The sequence below is a fragment of the Saccopteryx leptura genome, chromosome 7 (genome assembly GCF_036850995.1).
Source record: "Saccopteryx leptura isolate mSacLep1 chromosome 7, mSacLep1_pri_phased_curated, whole genome shotgun sequence".
Classification (NCBI taxonomy): Eukaryota; Metazoa; Chordata; class Mammalia; order Chiroptera; family Emballonuridae; genus Saccopteryx; species Saccopteryx leptura.
Genome location: NC_089509.1, coordinates 39,692,835 through 39,712,491, shown reverse-complemented (window position 1 = coordinate 39,712,491; position 19,657 = coordinate 39,692,835). Strand labels below are relative to the sequence as shown.

The 19,657-nt window shown below is 35.3% G+C and overlaps 1 protein-coding gene and 1 pseudogene across 4 annotated transcripts in view; one reads left to right on the top strand and one right to left on the bottom strand.

The window, feature by feature from the left end:
- Nucleotides 1-94, top strand: part of LOC136379176 (small nucleolar RNA U3) — a 108-nt pseudogene extending 14 nt beyond the window's left edge.
- Nucleotides 95-3,853: 3,759 nt separating this feature from the next.
- The window catches only part of GALNT13 (polypeptide N-acetylgalactosaminyltransferase 13), a 555,106-nt gene continuing 539,302 nt past the window's right edge, over nucleotides 3,854-19,657 (bottom strand). For 2 of the 4 annotated variants that reach the window (XM_066345192.1, XM_066345191.1), the window contains exons 13-15: nucleotides 18,675-18,704; nucleotides 13,997-14,194; nucleotides 9,700-9,760 (exon numbers count right to left, since the gene is read on the bottom strand). In XM_066345192.1, the coding sequence (XP_066201289.1) occupies nucleotides 14,009-14,194; nucleotides 18,675-18,704 (216 nt within the window). In that variant the 3' untranslated portion in view covers nucleotides 9,700-9,760; nucleotides 13,997-14,008. Of the gene's footprint in view, nucleotides 9,761-13,996; nucleotides 14,195-18,674; nucleotides 18,705-19,657 lie in introns of all 4 variants that reach the window. The other 2 variants (XM_066345193.1, XM_066345194.1) reach the window with 2 other exon arrangements.

Sequence of the window (19,657 nt, the reverse complement as noted above, 5' to 3'; positions counted from 1 at the left end):
AGGGATCATTTCTATAGTTTGTTACAATTATGGAGTTGCCTCAAGTTCCAAATACATCCATTCCTTTAAAAATTTGTACTTTTGCAATAAAGGAAGACAGTGTATTCTTTTAGAAGGAGGACATTTAAAAAGTAAAGAGGAAATAAAACATATTAACACAAAGAGATCAAGGAATATCTTAAAGTCTTTCTCTGTTTTCCTCCCTTTCACTCCAATTCATTTTACCCTCAAATATATTTATTGGATACCTTGTATGCGCCAGGCATCACTCTAAATACATGCATTATCACAATGAAATAACATCCCTGCTTTTATGTATTTTGTAATTAAGTAGTAGGTGCTTGTTAAGGGTGGAGGATAAAGAGAAAGTAAGTGAGCATGCATTAAAAACAATAAGTAGCCCTGGCCGGTTGGCTCAGCGGTAGAGCGTCGGCCTGGCATGCGGGGGACCTGGGTTTGATTCCCAGCCAGGGCACATAGGAGAAGCGCCCATTTGCTTCTCCACCCCCCCTCCTTCCTCTCTGTCTCTCTCTTCCCCTCCCGCAGCCAAGGCTCCATTGGAGCAAAGATGGCCCGGGCGCTGGGGATGGCTCCTTGGCCTCTGCCCCAGGCACTAGAGTGGCTCTGGTAACAGCAAAGCGACACCCTGGAGGGGCAGAGCATCACCCCCTGGTGGGCAGAGCATCCCCCCTGGTGGGCGTGCCGGGTGGATCCCGGTCGGGAGCATGTGGGAGTCTGTCTGACTGTCTCTCCCCGTTTTCAGCTTCAGAAAAATACAAAACAAAAACAAAAACAAAGAAAACAATAAGTAAATTTGATAATATCTTAGCAGGTGATAAATGCTATGGAACAAAAATATGGAGAAGAGTTATGAACTAGTACATCTTGAGGACAGAGGTAGGCTACTGTATTTTTTAAAAAGGTGGATTAGGGGTCCCACTGAGAATGTAAGTTGAAATCAAGGTGAAGGAGTTAGCCTGTTGATATCTAGGAACAAGCATTTCTGGCAGATGCCCTAAACCAAAAGCATGCCATGCTTGTTCAAGGAAATAGCAAGGAGAGTGATTGGAATACAATGAACAAGGGTAAGCATTGCAGGGAAGGCAATCAGGAAGTTAACAGAGGTCAGATCATGCAGGGCTCTTGTAAGGAAATAGTCTTTTGCTCTGTACAAAACAGGAATCTCTTGGAGAGTTTTGAGCAGAAGATCAATGTATCTGGGTTGTATTTCATAGCATCAGTTTGGTTCTCTGTTGATAATGGACTGTGGAGGAGGCAAGATTAAAACTAATTCAGATGGTGACTTAGACCACACTGGTAGCAATGGAGGTGTTAAGAAGTGGTCAAATTCAGGAAATATTGTGAAGATAAAATCAATATGACCTTCTAATGGAGAAAGGGGGGTCAAGAGCAAAAAGATATTTGGATTGAGCCAGTGGAAAAATGGAGTTACCATCAACAGAGATGGAAAATCGATTTGGATTGAACAGACTTGTAAATTAAGGTAAGGCGGTCAGTCTTGGACATACTAAGTCTGATATTCCTATTAGTCATCCAAGTGGAGATGTCAGGTAGGCAGGTGCACTTAAGAGTTCTTAGCTGGGTGGCCCTGGCTGGTTGGCTCAGCGGTAGAGCGTTGGCCTGGCGTGTGGGGGACCCGGGTTCGATTCCCGGCCAGGGCACATAGGAGAAGTGCCCATTTGCTTCTCCACCCCTACCCCCTCCTTCCTCTCTGTCTCTCTCTTCCCCTCCCGCAGGCAAGGCTCCATTGGAGCAAAGATGGCCCGGGCGCTGGGGATGGCTCCTTGGCCTCTGCCCCAGGCGCTAGAGTGGCTCTGGTAGCGGCAGAGTGACGCCCCGGAGGGGCAGAGCATCGCCCCCTGGTGGGCAGAGCGTCACCCCTGGTGGGCGTGCTGGGTGGATCCCTGTCGGGTCCTTGCGGGAGTCTGTCTGACTGTCTCTCCCCGTTTCCAGCTTCAGAAAAAGTACAAAAAAAAAAAAAAGAGTTCTTAGCTGGGAAAAGACATCTGTTAGTGAGCAGGATCCAGGCAGTATGAAAATTAAAGGTTCTGGATGAGATCACTAAAAGAATGTGTAAAATAGAGAAGATGAATAAGGATTGCACCATGGGACACTCCGATATTAAGAGATGGGAGAAAGAAGGACAGTCTAGAAAGGAAATCAAAATCAAATGACTAGTGAGGTAGGAGAAGACCAAGAAAGTAAATTAATCTAAAGGAGGAAATCTAATATGCTGAGTCTAATGTTTCTAAATCTGCCCAGGAAAACCCGAATATGTGAGAAAAATGAATTCATCATTCACGTTGATCCATATAATTAGAGGAAGAATTTTGAAATGCTTTTATATATGCAGCTTAACTCCATGTCATCCTGTAAGGCCAAAGAGTTGCAAATGCACACAAAGAAATCAAGCTATGAACCCATGAAGAGAAAACACAGGTGCCATGAACCTTGTGAAGGCTATTTTCAACTCTGACCTCAATTGTTCAGACAGTGTTGATCTCTTAGGCTTTGCCTTATAAAAGTGGTCACATGGTAGATGAACAGTGCTTACCGCATAAAGTTTATGTCTCTCATTTATAGAAAAAACTGTGAAACAGATGTTTGCATGTTTATCTAGGTTTCCGCTCCACAAAATTGGTGAAGGGATTTGTCAGCAGACATTTAGTCAATGCTCTATCTGCTAACCTCTTTCTGACAGTAGAAGCTGAAATTGGTAATCAATACCCTCTGTCAGGTGAGAAAATAATCATTAAGTCAGAACAAGGTGAGTTAGCAGAGAAGCCGCCAAAGGGCTCAGCGGCTGAGTAGGTATCATGAGAGTACTATTGTTGAGCAAGATATTTCACATATTTTTTTCTACTAGGTGCTGAAGAAAAGTAAACAGGGTAAGTTATAAGCCTACCAAGATCTGAGGTAGGCAGAGCTGGTTTATTAGGTTAACCTAGTCAACACTTGAAATGCAAGGCTGTGCTCCAGGAAAAGAGTGACTAGAAGAACTAGCAGTAAGAAAGTAGGTGCAACCTGGAGCGAATCTCACATGGTTACAGAGATCCAAGGAGGGGCTTTCTGGGTGTAAGACATAAAATCTAGACAACATCCTTTACTCTTACTGACAGTTACAGTGAAAGTTTGGAAAAGCCAATGAGGTATTCATATTTACAAATCAATGAGCTTCTGAATCATGCATACAGAATAGAATATTGTAGATGAATTTTCTCATAAAAAATTATTAAACTAAATAATATTAGAACTTCCTTTCTTCTTTCCCTCCTCTATACTGACTTCTTTCTTTTTACTTAGCAAGCAAAGTGATCTGATTTTTTACTATTCTCTCCCTTGGTTCTGTGCGTGAATAGGACTGCGGGGTTGATGCTGGGGAGTCCCTGCTCTGTGCAGTGAGGGACGTCTCCGTCTTCCCTTCCTAACCCCAACAGACTGTCTTCTGGGATTGCAGTACCAGCATCAAGGAACTGATTCCGTATTCTGAGAAATTCTGTTCATTATATAACATTAGACACTTAACTTTTCTATTTTAAGTCATATTTATAAAACTGAAATATAAAAAAAATCAAATTTGAGAATAAAATAAATACTAAAGTATTTAGAATTGTTCACATTTTAATGTTTCTATTTTATATTTTTTGATATCAAAATTGCACAGGAATCAGAGTATTTACTTACTGCTAAGAGATATCCATAGGCACTTAATTATTTATTTAATCTACAAAATAGAACATAAGCATAAAATATTGAAATTATGTTTGAAATGATAACAATTTTTTTAAAAGACCACATATAGCAAAGAAAAACTAAATTTATATATTTTAATTCTACAAAAATGTATAAATATTTAAATTTATAGCAAAAGAACAATTATACCATTTAGTAATGATTATAATATTTAAAATATATAATTCCTGATGCACAATCTACTTCATAAATGTTAAAGAACTATGTGTCAAGCATATATCTAAAACATTTTTGAAATTTTATTTTATTTGTGGCTGCACTGAACCAAAAAAAAACAAAAACAAACCCCAAACACTCCACAAAATAATATCAAGTCCTCTGTTTTCTGCTTGTACTATTTTTAGCTGAAAGTACAACTGAAACCAAGCAACAGCTTATGTCCATTTTTACATCAAATTAAATGCAAAATGAAAATCTCAATTATTAACTATTATAGATTAGCCTTAATCATCTAATATCCTATCCTCATTCTAATTCATTAAAAACAGAATATTAAGAGATTTGTTCTCCCTAGCTAAAAACAGAAAAGAGGATGAGTTCATTTAAGGATGAAATGAATATCACAGATGTGATCTTTAAAGCTTCCCTGCATCACTAGTATTTCACATGGTTTCTTAAACAAATACAATGAAAACTGCCTTTAAAATTTATTGAACAATACCAAGCAAAATTTAGACATGAATTTACACAAACTACTTAAAACACATTCCCGGTGTTTACTCAACACCTTAAATTCACACAATAGCTTATATTTACTTGCAGTTTGAACATGATGTAGTCACACCAGAGTCGTTCCTGTGCTGTACAGAAGAGTGACTGCTATTCTTTATTCCATATTTTGACATATTGGAGAAAAATGGAGAAAAGTGGTAGGTAGCAGCTAAATCCTGAAGCACAAGTTGCCCTAATATTCAGTCAAATTTTTGCTGCCCAACTGAATTGGAAATATATTCAAGATTTGCAAATATCACCTATGCAGAAAGACAACTTGTAGATGATGACACATCCTTTAAGATCCTGAATTTCTTAAATTTTTCATATTTGTTCAGTTAGCATACTTTATAACTTAGGGATATATACAAGTCTTGCCTCCTTTGAGACTAGATGTAGCATCTTTAAATGAGATGCAAGTAACATGGTTGTGATTAGATAAGATCAACATTTCTCAAGTGATGAAAACAGTGTAGGGGTAGGCAATATATTGAGGTTTATTAAACCAATTCATACAATACTGTCAACCTCTCACACACAAAAAATAAAAGCATTTCCTGTTGTTTTATTGTTAGCGTTATTTTCTTTCTCTTTACTATTTCTCTTACTTATTAAGCTGTTTCTAAGTAACATGGAAAAATTTAATTTATAGGTTGTATTTAATAGAGTCCAGAGAGCTTTATTGGGAAGCCTAGAAATCTCTGATTACCTTGTAGTCTTTTAAGCTGAATAACCTAGAACCTACCCAATGTTCACAGCAACAGATGGTCTAATTCTCAATGCAAGCTATAGGTCAAGCTTTTAACTTGAACATAATCATAAGGAAATGGAAGTGAAGGGAGGAAATGTTCCCTTGTTGACTGCTGAAGAGGCTTTGCTTCTCTGAAAGACTGTTTGCCCAATAATGCTAGAATGTTGTGTAATCAGGCTGTTTCCTGTTAATTTCTTTATTTTTTGCCTCAGGACTTCATTTACTGTCTATGGTAGTATTTTATAGAACTAAGTTTCTTTAAGTATGACAGGTAGAGAAAAGATAAATTTATGAAGTTAATTACCTAGATATTATCTTTAAAGAAGTTAAATTATTATCATTTTTTTAAGAGAGAGGCAGGGAGAGAGAGACAGAGAGACAGGAACATTGAGCTGTTCCCATATGTGCCCTGACTGGGTGATTGATCCAGCAACCTAAGAAGTTAAAATATCTATAAAGAATAAATGTACTTATTATAAAATGCTTAATAAAGACATTTTTTCATGATTGTGCCCTTTCTATTATACTTTTGAGTGCTTTGCAATTGAAGACATTATTAGGTTATATTAACAGGATGAGTCCTGACATCAGCGTTTATAGCTACATAATCATAGGGCAAACCAAATTACATATCTGGGTTTTAGTCTTATTACCTATAAACAGAGAAACTAAGAATAAATCATCTGGAAATTTTTTTAAGTTTCTACAATTGTTCATAGACTTGCACTCAGAAAATAAATTTAGCTCCTGTGAAACCATAAAAATGCATATGATTTTTAAGAAAATGACACATTTTTCTCTCTAAAAGGAAAAATCTTATTTATGCTATCAGGTGGGCATTATATATAGCCAAAAAATTATTTTATCTTAATCAATCAACTTATATAATATAGCAGCATATTTTTAAAATGTCATATATTTAATTTCCATAAAGCGGATATTCTATTATAGAGAACAAATATAACCCATACTTTAACTTGAAAAATACTAAGAAGAAAATTATTATTTGGAAACAATTATGTACATACTGTCTTAATACTAGACTTTATTTTTAAATTTAAAATACTGTGCAAAAAATCATACAGTATCACTTAGCAACTTACACACACTTTTTTAAGTTAATTGAAAAATATTTGAAGAAGACATTATGTGACAAGAACTCCTCTACTAGATAGTGGGAATAACACAGTAAAAAAAATTGATGACATACTGGCCTTTCTGGGGCTTATATTCTAGGGTGTGTGATAGTGATGTTGGGTATGAGGAAGTGAAAAGGTAGATTGAAAATAAAAAAGTAAATTTATAGTTTGTCAGAAAACATATGGGAGATAGATAGGGAGGGCAGGAGGGAGAAGGGTTTGCCTTATTGATGAGATAAAAATTTGGGTAAAAATCTAAAGCAAGTGAGTGAGAAAGCTCTGTGGGGAAAACAGATCAAAACCCTAAGATAGAGAATTGCTTGGCAGCCAATGTGTAGGAAGGAATCAGAAATTGTGTGTGTGTGTGTGTGTGTGTGTATGCGCCAACAGTTGTCATTCAGGAAGAATTATGAAGATCACTGTAAGAAAGTCCATCAGTGTTTCAGCTTTTTAAGTTTAATGACAAGAGAGATTTTACCAAAATTTAGTCAGGACAAGAAAAAAAAGGGGATAAGAAATTTGGAGAGACATGAGAAGTCATTGGAAGGTTGTTTGCAGAGAACTGATACAACCAAATTTATGCTTAACAGAACCTCTATGGCTGTTGTACTGAGAAAAGCTTAGTTCGGAGCAAGAATTGGGAAATTAGGGAACCCAATTATAAGCATGTTGCAGTTAAAAAGGTTACAGGTAGTGACACAGAAGATGTGATGGTAAGTAGTTGGTTTAGAATCGAGATAATTGCTGATGGATTAGATGAAAGTTGAGAGAGAAAGGGACGAGTCCAAACTGACTTTAGGTTTTTGATCTGAGCATCTGGAAGACTGGAGTTGGCATTAACTGCAATGGGGGTGACCTTAGAAAAGGAAGTTTAAAGTCATTTGAAATGTCTATTAGTCTAGCTCCAAAGATAATACAGTATAAGATGAATACATTGGTAATACAATCATGATTTTAATTTTCTGCAATGAATATAATAAATGTTGTTGAAAAGAAAATTGAACTAGTCATTGTTTTCTAGTTTTTGGTGTTTTATAATACTTTATGTCTTTTTTTGATTGTTAGACACTCTAATAGCATATGCTCATACCATCTGAGAATTCTTTAAAAATTTTTCTTTGGCATGAAACTCATGCAATTTTCTTCTTTGTTGTGTTTTTATTATTACCATAATGAATTTTCAAATATTTAAAATGCTACTGAAATGTGTCAAATTCAGTTTTGATAGAGTAACCATTTTTTAAAAATGTTCATCACAGACCATTTTCTCTACATAACATAGCATTTTGATTGACAAATCTATACATGGAACAGATTGTATTATAGAGTCCATGAGTGTTTCAGCTTTTTAAGTTTAAGGACAAATGTGCAGGGACATTTTACCAAAATTTAGTCAAGACAAGAAGAAAAGGTATAAAGAGGTCTGAGTTGACTTGCGAGATGAACTATCAATTTAAGGCAGTGGTTTGTTAGCTCTAGGGTGTCACAGCTTCTTTATAAATTTGCTGTAAACAATGAATTCTCATCCAAAGAAAAAGCTTCACACTCAAACTTTTTCTTATTTTTTAAAGAGATTTGCAAAGACCTAGAGGAGAGGGATGTCTACACTTTAAGATGTTAACCTGAAATGCTCCAGGTGTAGAATTCTTTCTTAGAATTCCACCAGTATAAAAAGGAAGTAGTTCTAGCTGGGAAAAATTATAGAAAACTTTATTTATCTTCCTTTTCATTATAAAACAGTACTGAGTGTGAGAGAGAAAGAGAGAAAAAGAGAGAAAGAGAGAGAGAAAGAGAGATTGCTTATAACTCAACAAACAGAGCTTTTTAAGAAAAGATGAAAGCCAAAGACATTCTAGAGGATGCTTTCTATATTTCTTCCCTCACATTTCACTTAGCTGCTGTGTATTAATTAATAAATAAAATACATATGTAGAGCAACTTTAAAAGTATTTTAAGTGTTGAAAACTAAAAGTTATTAGCTCAATTCTCACTGATAAACAGTTTTCTTCTTTTTTTGTGTCTTCTGATCATGTATTTTGAACACAAGGGTTTTAAGATGGAAAAAGAACATGTGAAGCTAGACTAATTATGACTGTGCTCCTTGAGCCATAATTAATGGCTAATGATATTTAGCAGTTTAATTAAAATAAAAGTTTCATAGATGTGTACTGAGTTCCTTTCCCTGGTGGTGAAAACTTTAGATATTCTAGCATAGTAATGAATTTCTGATAGCAATACATTTTTCTTTTTAAAAAAGAAATTAAAATGATAATAGTGACCTAAAATCTTTAAATGCAGGAAAATTAAAATTCATAGCTAATACTCTCCCCCATTTACCTATAATTTTGTACCTAATAAGGGCCAAGTCACAGTCTTAAAAGTGAAGAGAAAAGGGACTGTTTGATTTATGTGAGACAAAGACAGTGGTTAAGAATTAAGTTTTCAATATCAACTCTGGAAGCAGTAGGATTGTTTAACTCAGCCTGTGTTAGGACTGATTGAAACCTAAACAGAATCTTTTTAAATGATTCAGTTTTGCAATGTAGCCTCATTCATTTTTCTTTCATTTATTTTTTTCTTTTTGCTTCCTTCAACCCCTAGTTTGTTTCTTTTAATTTCATGTTCTTTAACTTAAAATGTCAAATTCTCTTCTTTTTGTTTAAATATGATGCTTTTATAAAAACTCTGCAAGCCAATATCCAACTTAATTTTTGTTTTAGGTACAAAACTTGGAACTTATTTTGTATAATGAATTCATTGCTCAGAAATAATTTAATGCATGGCCTACTGTTGACATAGAAATTCAACATCTTTCCATGAAGGTCCAGTAGAAACAGAGTGAGTTTATAAAATGATACTATTTCATAATAAAGATATTTTATAAGGCATTTACATCATCTCTCTTTCAATCACTATGAAAATAAAAAATAAATCCCCCTCTTACTAATCTTGTGACATGAGGGCAATAAAAACTTTTTTTAAAGCAAACATTTTGTATTTTTCTTAAGTTTTTCAGATGTTTAATAACAGTTTGCTGTTATTTATATTTTTATGTGCTTTTGATTAGATACAAATTTTTTGTAGGGAAATAAGCAAACATTCCTAAAAATAAATTATAAACAACTGTTTTAGAATACTAAAAGGATTTTAAAACTTTCAATTCAGCAAAGTTATTTTTTTTTTCTTAATTGAAATAATGGAAAAACAAAAGTGTAGACTCTTCAATGGCTTGGGGAAATGCTCTTCACGCCCCCAAAGTCATGTTCCTTAGAAGCCATTGTTGGGATCTGCTTCCACTACAGTCCTGCATGGTTGGCACCATTTTGTCTTCTTCAGAAGGTTCATCAAGACATTGGTTACTGTTAACATGTCTCAAGGTGAGTTTCTGTAAAAGATAACCATCAATCAGTGCAACATATTTTAACTTTAACTTCACTAGTTCATCAGATTAAATCTACTCTTTAAAAAAACCTTTATAATTTTTTTTTGGTATAAACACTATAATATGTTTGTAAAAAGAACTGTGCACAGGTGGTTCTGAATTAATTTTTATACAACTTTCACTGTTATGGTTTCATCATAGTCTAATATACCTTTATTTGCAGATGGTTAAAGAAATTGGCTGACATGTTTTATGCATTGCCAAGAATTCAGGCTGCTTTGCAAAAAGCCCATTTGTGAGCTCTGAGTTTAGTCAAGGGCTATAAACATTAACAAGTTTTCATAAAATTTTAGTTTTTTTAAGCATGTGTTATTCAGTAACCATTTGGTAAATATGCTAAGAGATGTCAGTTGTGACCCAAATGAAATATACTGCTAGAGATGCTCCTATTTCTAAATACTACACAGGCCACAGTATTTGTGATTGAGAAATTCATTGTAGGACAATGATTATCATAGAAAAGATCTATCATAATTGATAGTATGCTCACCATAATTTGGTTTGCATTTCTAAGAATCTTTACAAAACCAGTATCAAATAAAAACAGGGATGTGATGGTCATATCTTTTAAAATTGATATCTATATTTTATTTTCTTCATAATAACAATAATCATTAATAAGCACCATTTCAGTACCCAATGATAAAATGGAATTCCAAAAATCACATTATTTTGCCTGACCAGGCAGTGGCGCAGTTGATAGAGCATCGGACTGGGATGTGGATGACCCAGTTTCGAGACCCCGGGTCACCAGCTTGAGCACAAGCTCATTTGGTTTGAGCAAAAGCTCACCAGCTTGGACCCAAGGTCACTGGCTTGAACAAGGGGTTACTCGGTCTGCTGAAGGCCTGCGGTCAAGGCACATATGAGAAAGCAATCAATGAACAACTAAGGTGTTGCAACAAAAAACTGATGATTGATGCTTCTCATCTCTCTCCATTCCTGTCTGTCTGTCCCTACCTATCCCTCTCTCTGACTCTCTCGCTGTCTCTGAAAAACAAACAAACAAACAAACAAACAAAAATTATATTATTTTGACTAGTCATTATACATCCTGGCATTTGAGTTCACATTTACATTTTGAAATGATATATTTTGGACTTTACAGATATACATTTTAAGTCCACATGCTTTACATTAATATATGCATACTAATTATGTACAGTTTTGCTCGGTTTCATGGGCAATGCCTAAAACCATATTATATAAAAAGCTTGCCAACCAATGTTTTGGTTTGAAGTGTTTGAATGCCATGGAGATGATCTGAAACTATATAAAAGTCATGTATTTTTGTTTCAATTCATCAAAATTAAAGATAGACTTTTTTTTGGCTCAAGATATTACAACTGAAAGTTGGATAAAAAAATGCAAGAAGAATACAATAGAAACAGTGGAGAAGCACTACCTAGACAGTGTCATCTGTTTGGATTCGGTCTGCACACCGGGGACTGCACTGTCCTGAAAGGGATGGAATGGAAATAGGCTTGTGGTGGGAGGCGCTTAGAAGACAACAAGCAGGAAATTAAAAGACAAGGTTGTCAGATGTGAAGAAGATTTCAAGACTGAGGCCTTTGTTGTTGCTCTTTCAATACACAGAAAGAAGCTATTTATACTAAAACATGGAGAAAAAAAAGGCCAAAACAGGCAAAAAGTTAGTTGATTTTTGCTTACGATGCCAAAAATTATGTCATCGGCTTTTATGAACCAACCGCCAACTTGAAAAAGAATTCAAAACAAAACAAAAGCAATTTTTCTAGAAAGCTCTAGTTTAAATCCACAAAATATTCTTCATTTTTGTTACATACCTGAGATTCTTTATGTATATATGCCCTTTTCCAAAAAAAGCTACTTACCCTTGCTTGCTTCTATTCAATCCTTTTTAAGAAAAAAATGTTTATGACTTTAAGGATCAAATTGAATATGTTTTGTCAACTACATAAAAATACTTTTAAAATATCAGTGAATGTTGTGTTTTCTAAAAATGTATATATATTTTCTTTGAAAGAATTCATTAGTAGTCAAAAGCCACAACTGTGAAGGTAACAGCCAACTAACCATAACTCTCTCGTTTTTAATCTTATGCTGTAGAAACAACAGACATTTTATGGTCAGACACCCATAAGTACAAATTCCTCTCCACTCCCCACTTACTGGCCATGAAAACTTGGGCAAGTTAGCAATGATTTTGAGCATTCAAATTCTTTGTCAGAAAATGCTGAGTTAACCCTACTAATACTTAAAAATGACCTTTCATTTTCTGCTTACAAATTTTGACCTTCAGTCAACTATCTACCTCTGACCCTTTGGCAACCTAATAAGGGTAACATGGTGACGATGTTTCTAGGCAACATTAATTATGGTAAAAATGATTAAAATGTGTCTGGTTCTAATCAACTTTATTATAAATACCTGATAGGAAGCCAAACTGAGGGCTTCTCTAAGTGCAAAGACTTGGAGTTTTGCATGTTCCATTGACTTACTTGAAGATCTGCCCATGGAATTGTTACAGAGATATTGTCACCTGTGAGGCCTAAGGGGACTAAGCCAGGTTTTTTCCATGCCCACCTGATGTGGTTTCCATCCCCTTGTGCAGGGCTATAACCTGTGGGAAAACCAGCTGCCCTAAGACAGAATCAACTGCTGTGGGAAGTGAGGCAAATTCTGCTTAGAGAAGCAAGCTGTGGTTTCTGCCCTGACCTGGGAGACTTAAGTGTTTAGTTAAGTGTGAGAAGACACTCTGTTGGGCATTGCACCTACCAAGTAAGGTTGCTTTGAAAACTAACATAATATATGTAAATTGCCCTATATGCAGTTGTCCTTGTATAAAAGATCCAGACTTCTCCAACTTTCCAACACATGTTTGGAATTCCCTTGTCTGAAATACAGTTCTAATATAAACAACACCACTTCTCCCTTCTCTTCTCCCGACCTCCCTTGCCAACCTTGTCATAGCATTTCAAACTCTTTGTGTTCTCTACTAACAACCTTCACTTGGTTCATCTGAATCAGAAAACCTCCCTAACTTCAACTTCCCATGTGTTCTCAAGCAAGGTATTGGAAAATGTAATATACTTTATTTATAGGACAATAAACACCTTAAGATCAAGAACTAGTTCTAATTGCACTCTTTATAAGAATTCCATACCAGTTTTTTTAACTTAAACTGAATAATGATTCATTTTATTGCTTACTGAGAAGACATTCACAAATCATACAAGTGTAAGATAAAAAGTACAATTTTTAAAAAGCTTTAATTATAATTCAATCATCTTAGTCTTCAATAATTCATTTGCTTGAAGTTTTAGCTTAAAGTAATAAATTTCAGAAAGGATACGTCTATTTGCACACAACCAAAATACATAAATTTAAATTAACAAAATTAATTTAAGTTTTCCAAAAGAAATCCATTTTGGCTGTTAATTTTCTTACCAATTTTCCTTTTTTTAGCTCTAATGTAAAATCTATTGTCGTATAGTCATGGCTGTAGTTAGCCTAAAAAAAGAGCTAATACACTGTATTACAATCATCAATTATATCTATGCATATGTATTTGAAATTAAAAAAACCTGAAACATATCTATCAATTAATTACAGATGAAACACTACTTAACATATGCACACCCAAATTAATGAGCAGCTGGCCCTGGCCGGTTGGCTCAGTGGTAGAGCGTCGGCCTGGCGTGCGGAGGTCCTGGGTTCGATTCCCGGCCAGGGCACACAGGAGAAGCGCCCATCTGCTTCTCCACCCCTCCCCCTCTCCTTCCTCTCTGTCTCTCTTCCTCTCCCGCAGCCAAGGCTCCATTGGAGCAAGGGTGGCCCGGGCACTGAGGATGGCTCCGTGGCCTTTGCCTCAGGCGCTAGGGTGGCTCTGGTTGCAACAGAGCAACGCCCCGGAGGGGCAGAGCATCGCCCCCTGGTGGGCATGCCAGGTGGATCCCCGTTGGGCGCATGCAGGAGTCTGTCTGACTGCCTCCCCGTTTCCAGCTTCAGAAAAATACAAAACAAACAATCAAACAAACAAAAAAATTAATGAGCAGCAAAGAGGTAAAAGACTGAAAAATAACTCTGGAGTAAAAGCACATAAAAATTTTATGTAACCACATTTTAAAGTTTCTCAATTTCAATAACAAAAGATAACAAAAATACTAAACTAATATTAACAGAATATGCAACACAAACCTCCAAATATTATTAGAGAATGTAATCAGTAGGATTCCCAAAAATATTTCTAAAAACTTCCACTCTTGTATAGTTTATTAGTAGCCATTTTTGCAAAGGGCTATCATTACATATTTCCACAGTGGGCTGTTGCGAACCACCAGCTACTTTTCTTACAGAGAGACAGGACTGGGTGATTATGTGAAGAAGAGTGTGGGTCTGTTTGACAAAGAAAATAATGAATAATGACAAAATCAAGTTCAAAGGCAGTAATAAATCAATCATTCTTGACAACATACAATTTGTACTGGATAAGAATGGAAGGCACACGTCACAATAATTGCATTCATGAAGCTATGAGCCACATGCATTTATGTGGCTTCACTATCAAGTGTATTTGGCAGGAGTAAATGAAGACAGGACTGACAATATACAGAAGAGCCTAAGATCAAATGATGAAAAATTTGGTTAGTAAAAGTTATATTCATATTCTAGTAATTCTTTTTAATGCTACATGCATTATTTTGTGAGTATGGTTATTTGAAATTGTTTTCTAGTACATAGAGTTTTGAATCCTGGTCTTTGGTCTCCTCATTCCTTTGAGCTAAACTTGAATGGATGCCAGGGGAAAATCTAGGAGATAACTTTATTTCAACTATGTTTTCATAGGACTAACCTGGTGATGTTAAAAGTGTTCCACATATAGGCCCTGGCAGGTTGGCTCAGTGGTAGAGTATTGGCCCAGCATGTGGTCGTCCCGGGTTTGATTCCCAGCCAGGGCATGCAGGAGAAGCGCCCATCTGCTTCTCCACCCTTCCCCCTATCCTTTCTCTCTATTTCTCTCTTCCCTTCCCACAGCCAAGGCTCCATTAGAGCAAAGTTGGCCCGGGCACTGAGGATGGCTCCTTGGCCTCCCCCTCAGGCACTAGAATGGCTCCAGTTGCAGCAGAGCAATGCCCCAGATCAGCAGAGCATCACCCCCTAATGGGCTAGCCGAGTGGATCCCAGTCAGGCTCATGTGGGAGTCTGTCTTTCTGCCTCCCCGCTTCTCACTTCAGAAAAATACAAAAAAACAAAAACAAAAAACGTATTCCACATATGTATTGCCACATTGATCTAAATGTCAATGAGGAAGTTAATAAAGAAAGAAAAAGATCAACTCTATTTGGGTTATTAATTTGACTTCATTCTCCAAACCCAATTTGTATTTATTTCTTCTTTTCCAACTATTTCTTCAGAAGGAGCATAGCTCCAGGAAGGCCAGGGACATGACTACCTACATCACCAAGCCCAGTGCCTACATAGAGAAGGCACTCTGTATTTTTTTTTTTTTGTGACAGAGACAGAGAGAGAGACAGAGAGAGAGGGAAAGATAGGGAAGACAGACAGGAAGGGAGAGAGATGAGAAGCATCAGTTCTTTGTTGTGGCATCTTAGTTGTTCATTGATTGCTTTCTCATATGTGCCTTGACCAGGGGGCTACAGCAGAGCGAGTAACCCCTTGCAGTGACCTTGGGTTCAAGCTGGTAAGTTGTGCTCAAACCAGATGAGCCAATGCTCAAGCCGGTGACCTCAGAGTTTCAAACCTGGGTCCTCTGCGTCCCAGTCCAACACTCTATCCACTGCACCACCGCCTGGTCAGGCATGTAAATTTGTTGATTCAACCACTTAGGGAAAGGTTAATGCAGAAAACAAATTTTGATAAAATTAGCTACAATCTTGGACAGGTTAATGGACACAAATCATTGGAGTTTCCATTTTGAGGACTGACTTTGTATAGTAAAATGGTAGGTAAAAAATCTATAAAGATAGAAATGTTAACATTATCACATATAATAAATTTTATTTATAAAATAACACAGTTCAGTATTTGTTTGATTTGTTAAAAAACCAGTATTTTTGTTTTCTTTTAAAGCTAAACTTTCCTACCTATAACGTTTAAAATTTCTAGGCTCAATTATCTTCTACCCTCAGTGATTTTTCATTTTGCAATAAACTTTCCTTAGGAAATTTCATGTTAAGACTCCAGTGTTAGTGGTTATGAACTTCATGTGCCATTAAAAAAAATTATGAATTTTTCTTTGGATTGAAACAAAAATAAGACTTGATTTTACTTATGCTCAGGAATTGTAATTCCAGAAATTGAATATAATATAAAAATTTCCATAAAAAATATATTTGGAATATTTTGCCCAAAATACTTATCTCATGAATGATCAGAAAAAAATTTAAAGTACACTCACTCCAGGTACTTTTAAGAAAAATTAGAAATATCAAACAACCCCATTGAAATAAAAATTGGTTCTTATTTTTAAAAACCCACCAAAATATTTATTGTTTTCATGTTTGAAAAATAGCTTAGTTAATTTTATTTGAGTATTTTTGCCTAGAAGAGATACCAATTATTATTTTGCTTTCTAGTATTTTTATCACTTATATTATGCAAGTGTATATATTAAAGGTCATCTAATTAATTACCCTTTAATTTATATTGTGAAATTATTAAATTAATCTAAAATATAAGAAATAATCTATTCCTACAATGTAGATTTGCCAAAAGTCATTTAATTTTTTCATTTGGGGGCAAACTCTATCCAATTCAGAGCTATTGCAAAGAATGATGTGATAAACATCTTTGAACATCTCTCTGAGTATTTATAATCATTTCTTTAAAAAGAATTCTTAGAAGTGAAATCATATCAAAGGTATGAACATTTTAATACTTATTAGAAAAGTTTTAAAAATATCTATAATAGTTATTTTGTAATAATAACAGTAGTAGCTAATATTTCTTATGCTTGTTATAGGCCAGAATAGTGTATAGGTGTCAGCCTTACTGCATCTACTCCAGTAACTCCAATATTGTGTGTTGCCATTGAAAACATTTCTTGTCCTGGCTGGGTGGCTCAGTAGATAAAATCTCAACCTGGACACCAGAGGTCATGCGCACGTATGAGAAGCAATCAATGAATACATAACTAAAAGGAACTAAGTGAAACAACAAGTTATGCTTTTCTATTTGTCTCTCTTCTTTCCCTCCTCTCAAATCAATAAAAAAATTAAAACATTTCTTGACAGATAGACAGTATACATAAAGAAATAAATTAAAGAACATGGCCAGTTGGCTCCATGGTAGAGTGTCGGCTCAGCATGTGGCTGTCCCGGGTTCGATCTGGTCAGGGCAAACAGAAGAAGCGCCCACCTGCTTCTCTACTCCTCCCCCTAGCACTTCTTACTCTCTCTCTTCTCCTCCTCTCCTGCAGCTATGGCTCAACTGGAGTGAGTTTTCCCTGGGTGCTGAGGATGGCTCCATTGCCTCACCTCAGATGCTAAAAATAACTCAGTCATGAGCATGGCCCCAGATGGGCAGAGCATCAGCCCCAGACTGGGGTTGCTGGGAGCATCCCTGCTGGGGTGCATATGGGAGTCTGTCTCTGCCCATCCCCTCCTCTCACTGAATATAAAAAGAGAAAGAAAAATACACACATAAAATAATCTTTATGTATATGTCTTTGTTACTTTTTTTTTTTTTCATTTTTATTGCCTATTTATATTTCTCCTCTGCTGTTTATGCAAGAACTTGCATATTTTTACATTAGGTAGACACTTTTTTCCTTCAAATTGCTCTTTGTCATATTTGCTGCAAATGCCTCTAACGACTATAGAAGACTCAGCTTTATAAGACTCTGTCATGTTAACCCAGTTTTGAAGGCAAGGCCATATACAGGCTGACATGCAGCATACCAAATATCTTTTCCTCTGGCTTTATTTAGAAAATAAAGTAATATGAACTCTAAACTAGTATTGGTTTTGTTTATATCATAGCACTACCTAATTGTTCTCCTCTGAAGTAGGAAAAATTAGTATTTTCTGAGATTAACAAAATTTTACTCACACCATTTAAAAATGCCTAAGAAAAAAATGAGTATTTCCTGCCTTTAAACATATTTGTATGTTTTCTATCTAAGACAAGATGTATCATGAAGTATATCTAAATCTACCCTTTCTAAGATACAATTACTACCAAAACCCAGCTATAATCAGGCTAAACTATAATCAAGTTAAGTGACAAAAGAAGAACCATAAATTATAAAATTAGACATACTTTTGTACTTTTGTATTAAAAAACACTAAATAAAAGTTTTGAAATTTTAATGAACAAATAAATAGAAGTGACTTCATGGTTAATTGAAGAACCAATCATACAGGTCTCAGTTAAAAAGATGCCATACTAAAAGTTTAAAATGATACCTCAATGAGTTTTATTATATATAAGGATAAACAAAATAAGATAAATTTAGACTGTTACAGATATTTAATTTGATATTATTATTGCAAATACAGTAAGATTTCTTCTATTATTCAATATAGAATAACAATTATTTAAATTTAATATAATAGTTATTCAAAATGTTAAACATAATCTCTTGACAAAGTAATTGGTGCATTTGTTAGAACAGAATGAGTATTTTAATAAACAAATATAAATGTTTAATAAGCAAGAATTAAAATTGCAATATTAAACTAAAAATTCCTATTCACTAATTGATTCTAAGAAATGACAGCTATAGGTCAAAGGGAATACGGAAAGGTAATACTTGTATGCTATAGACAGCATTCAAAAAGCAAATCAAACAACTGTTTTTATTAGGAATGCTACACAGGGAAATGGTTGGGTTGCCAGTCAATAGCTCACTTACCTTGAAATTATATTCCCATTTACCTGCTTTCTGATAAGGTAAATAAAAGAGGTATTAAGTAAATTCTACGAATTAGCTTCTGTGATTTCAGTAAATACCAATCCAACACATCTTACCTACTGAAAAAAATTCCTTGCATTATGACTGCAACATTTGATACAGATGGATATTGAATTCATAACAATATATTTTCTCAGTCAACTTGCTCAGTCACATGAAAAACAAGATTTATTTTTAGCATCATATTTTGCTCTCTTTTTTATTTTGTTGCATAGTGTTTGTTGAGCATAAGTGTTCTGTTCTAAAATTAGATTGTCACACTGTATGTAGTAGCTGCCTGGATGTTCAAAGAGAACTGTGATTATGTGCACTTATTGCAGGAAAATGTAAATTTCAAATAGACTGGAGCACAATTGCAATGTTCAAATACAATATAAGAAAACCTGAATACAATAGAATGGATGAATGATAGACCTGTATAAAAATAATTTTTGAAATGTTTCAGTGAGATGAAATGTAGGGTTAGTTTGTTTTTCCCCCCTTTCTGTCTTAACTCTGAGTCAATGGGCTTTCATAGCACCAAATCGTTCAGGTTATTTATTCATGAGATTCTAGGTCAGGTGAGGATTATGCAGATTTGCTAATGATGCTCAGTGGCCCCAAAATTAAACACAATTGGCCAGTAATAGGCGATACTGAATTAAATTCATGGTTGTCTTATTTCAGATATATTTAATTAAGGAAGTAGGACACTATATATTTTTTTTAATTTTTATTTATTTATTTATTCATTTTAGAGAGGAGAGAGAGAGGGAGAGAGAGAGAGAGAAGGGAGGAGGAGCTGGAAGCATCAACTCCCATATGTGCCTTGACCAGGCAAGCCCAGGGTTTCGAACTGGCGACCTCAGCATTTCCAGGTCGACGCTTTATCCACTGCGCCACCACAGGTCAGGCAGGACACTATATTTTAAATCAATGTTGAC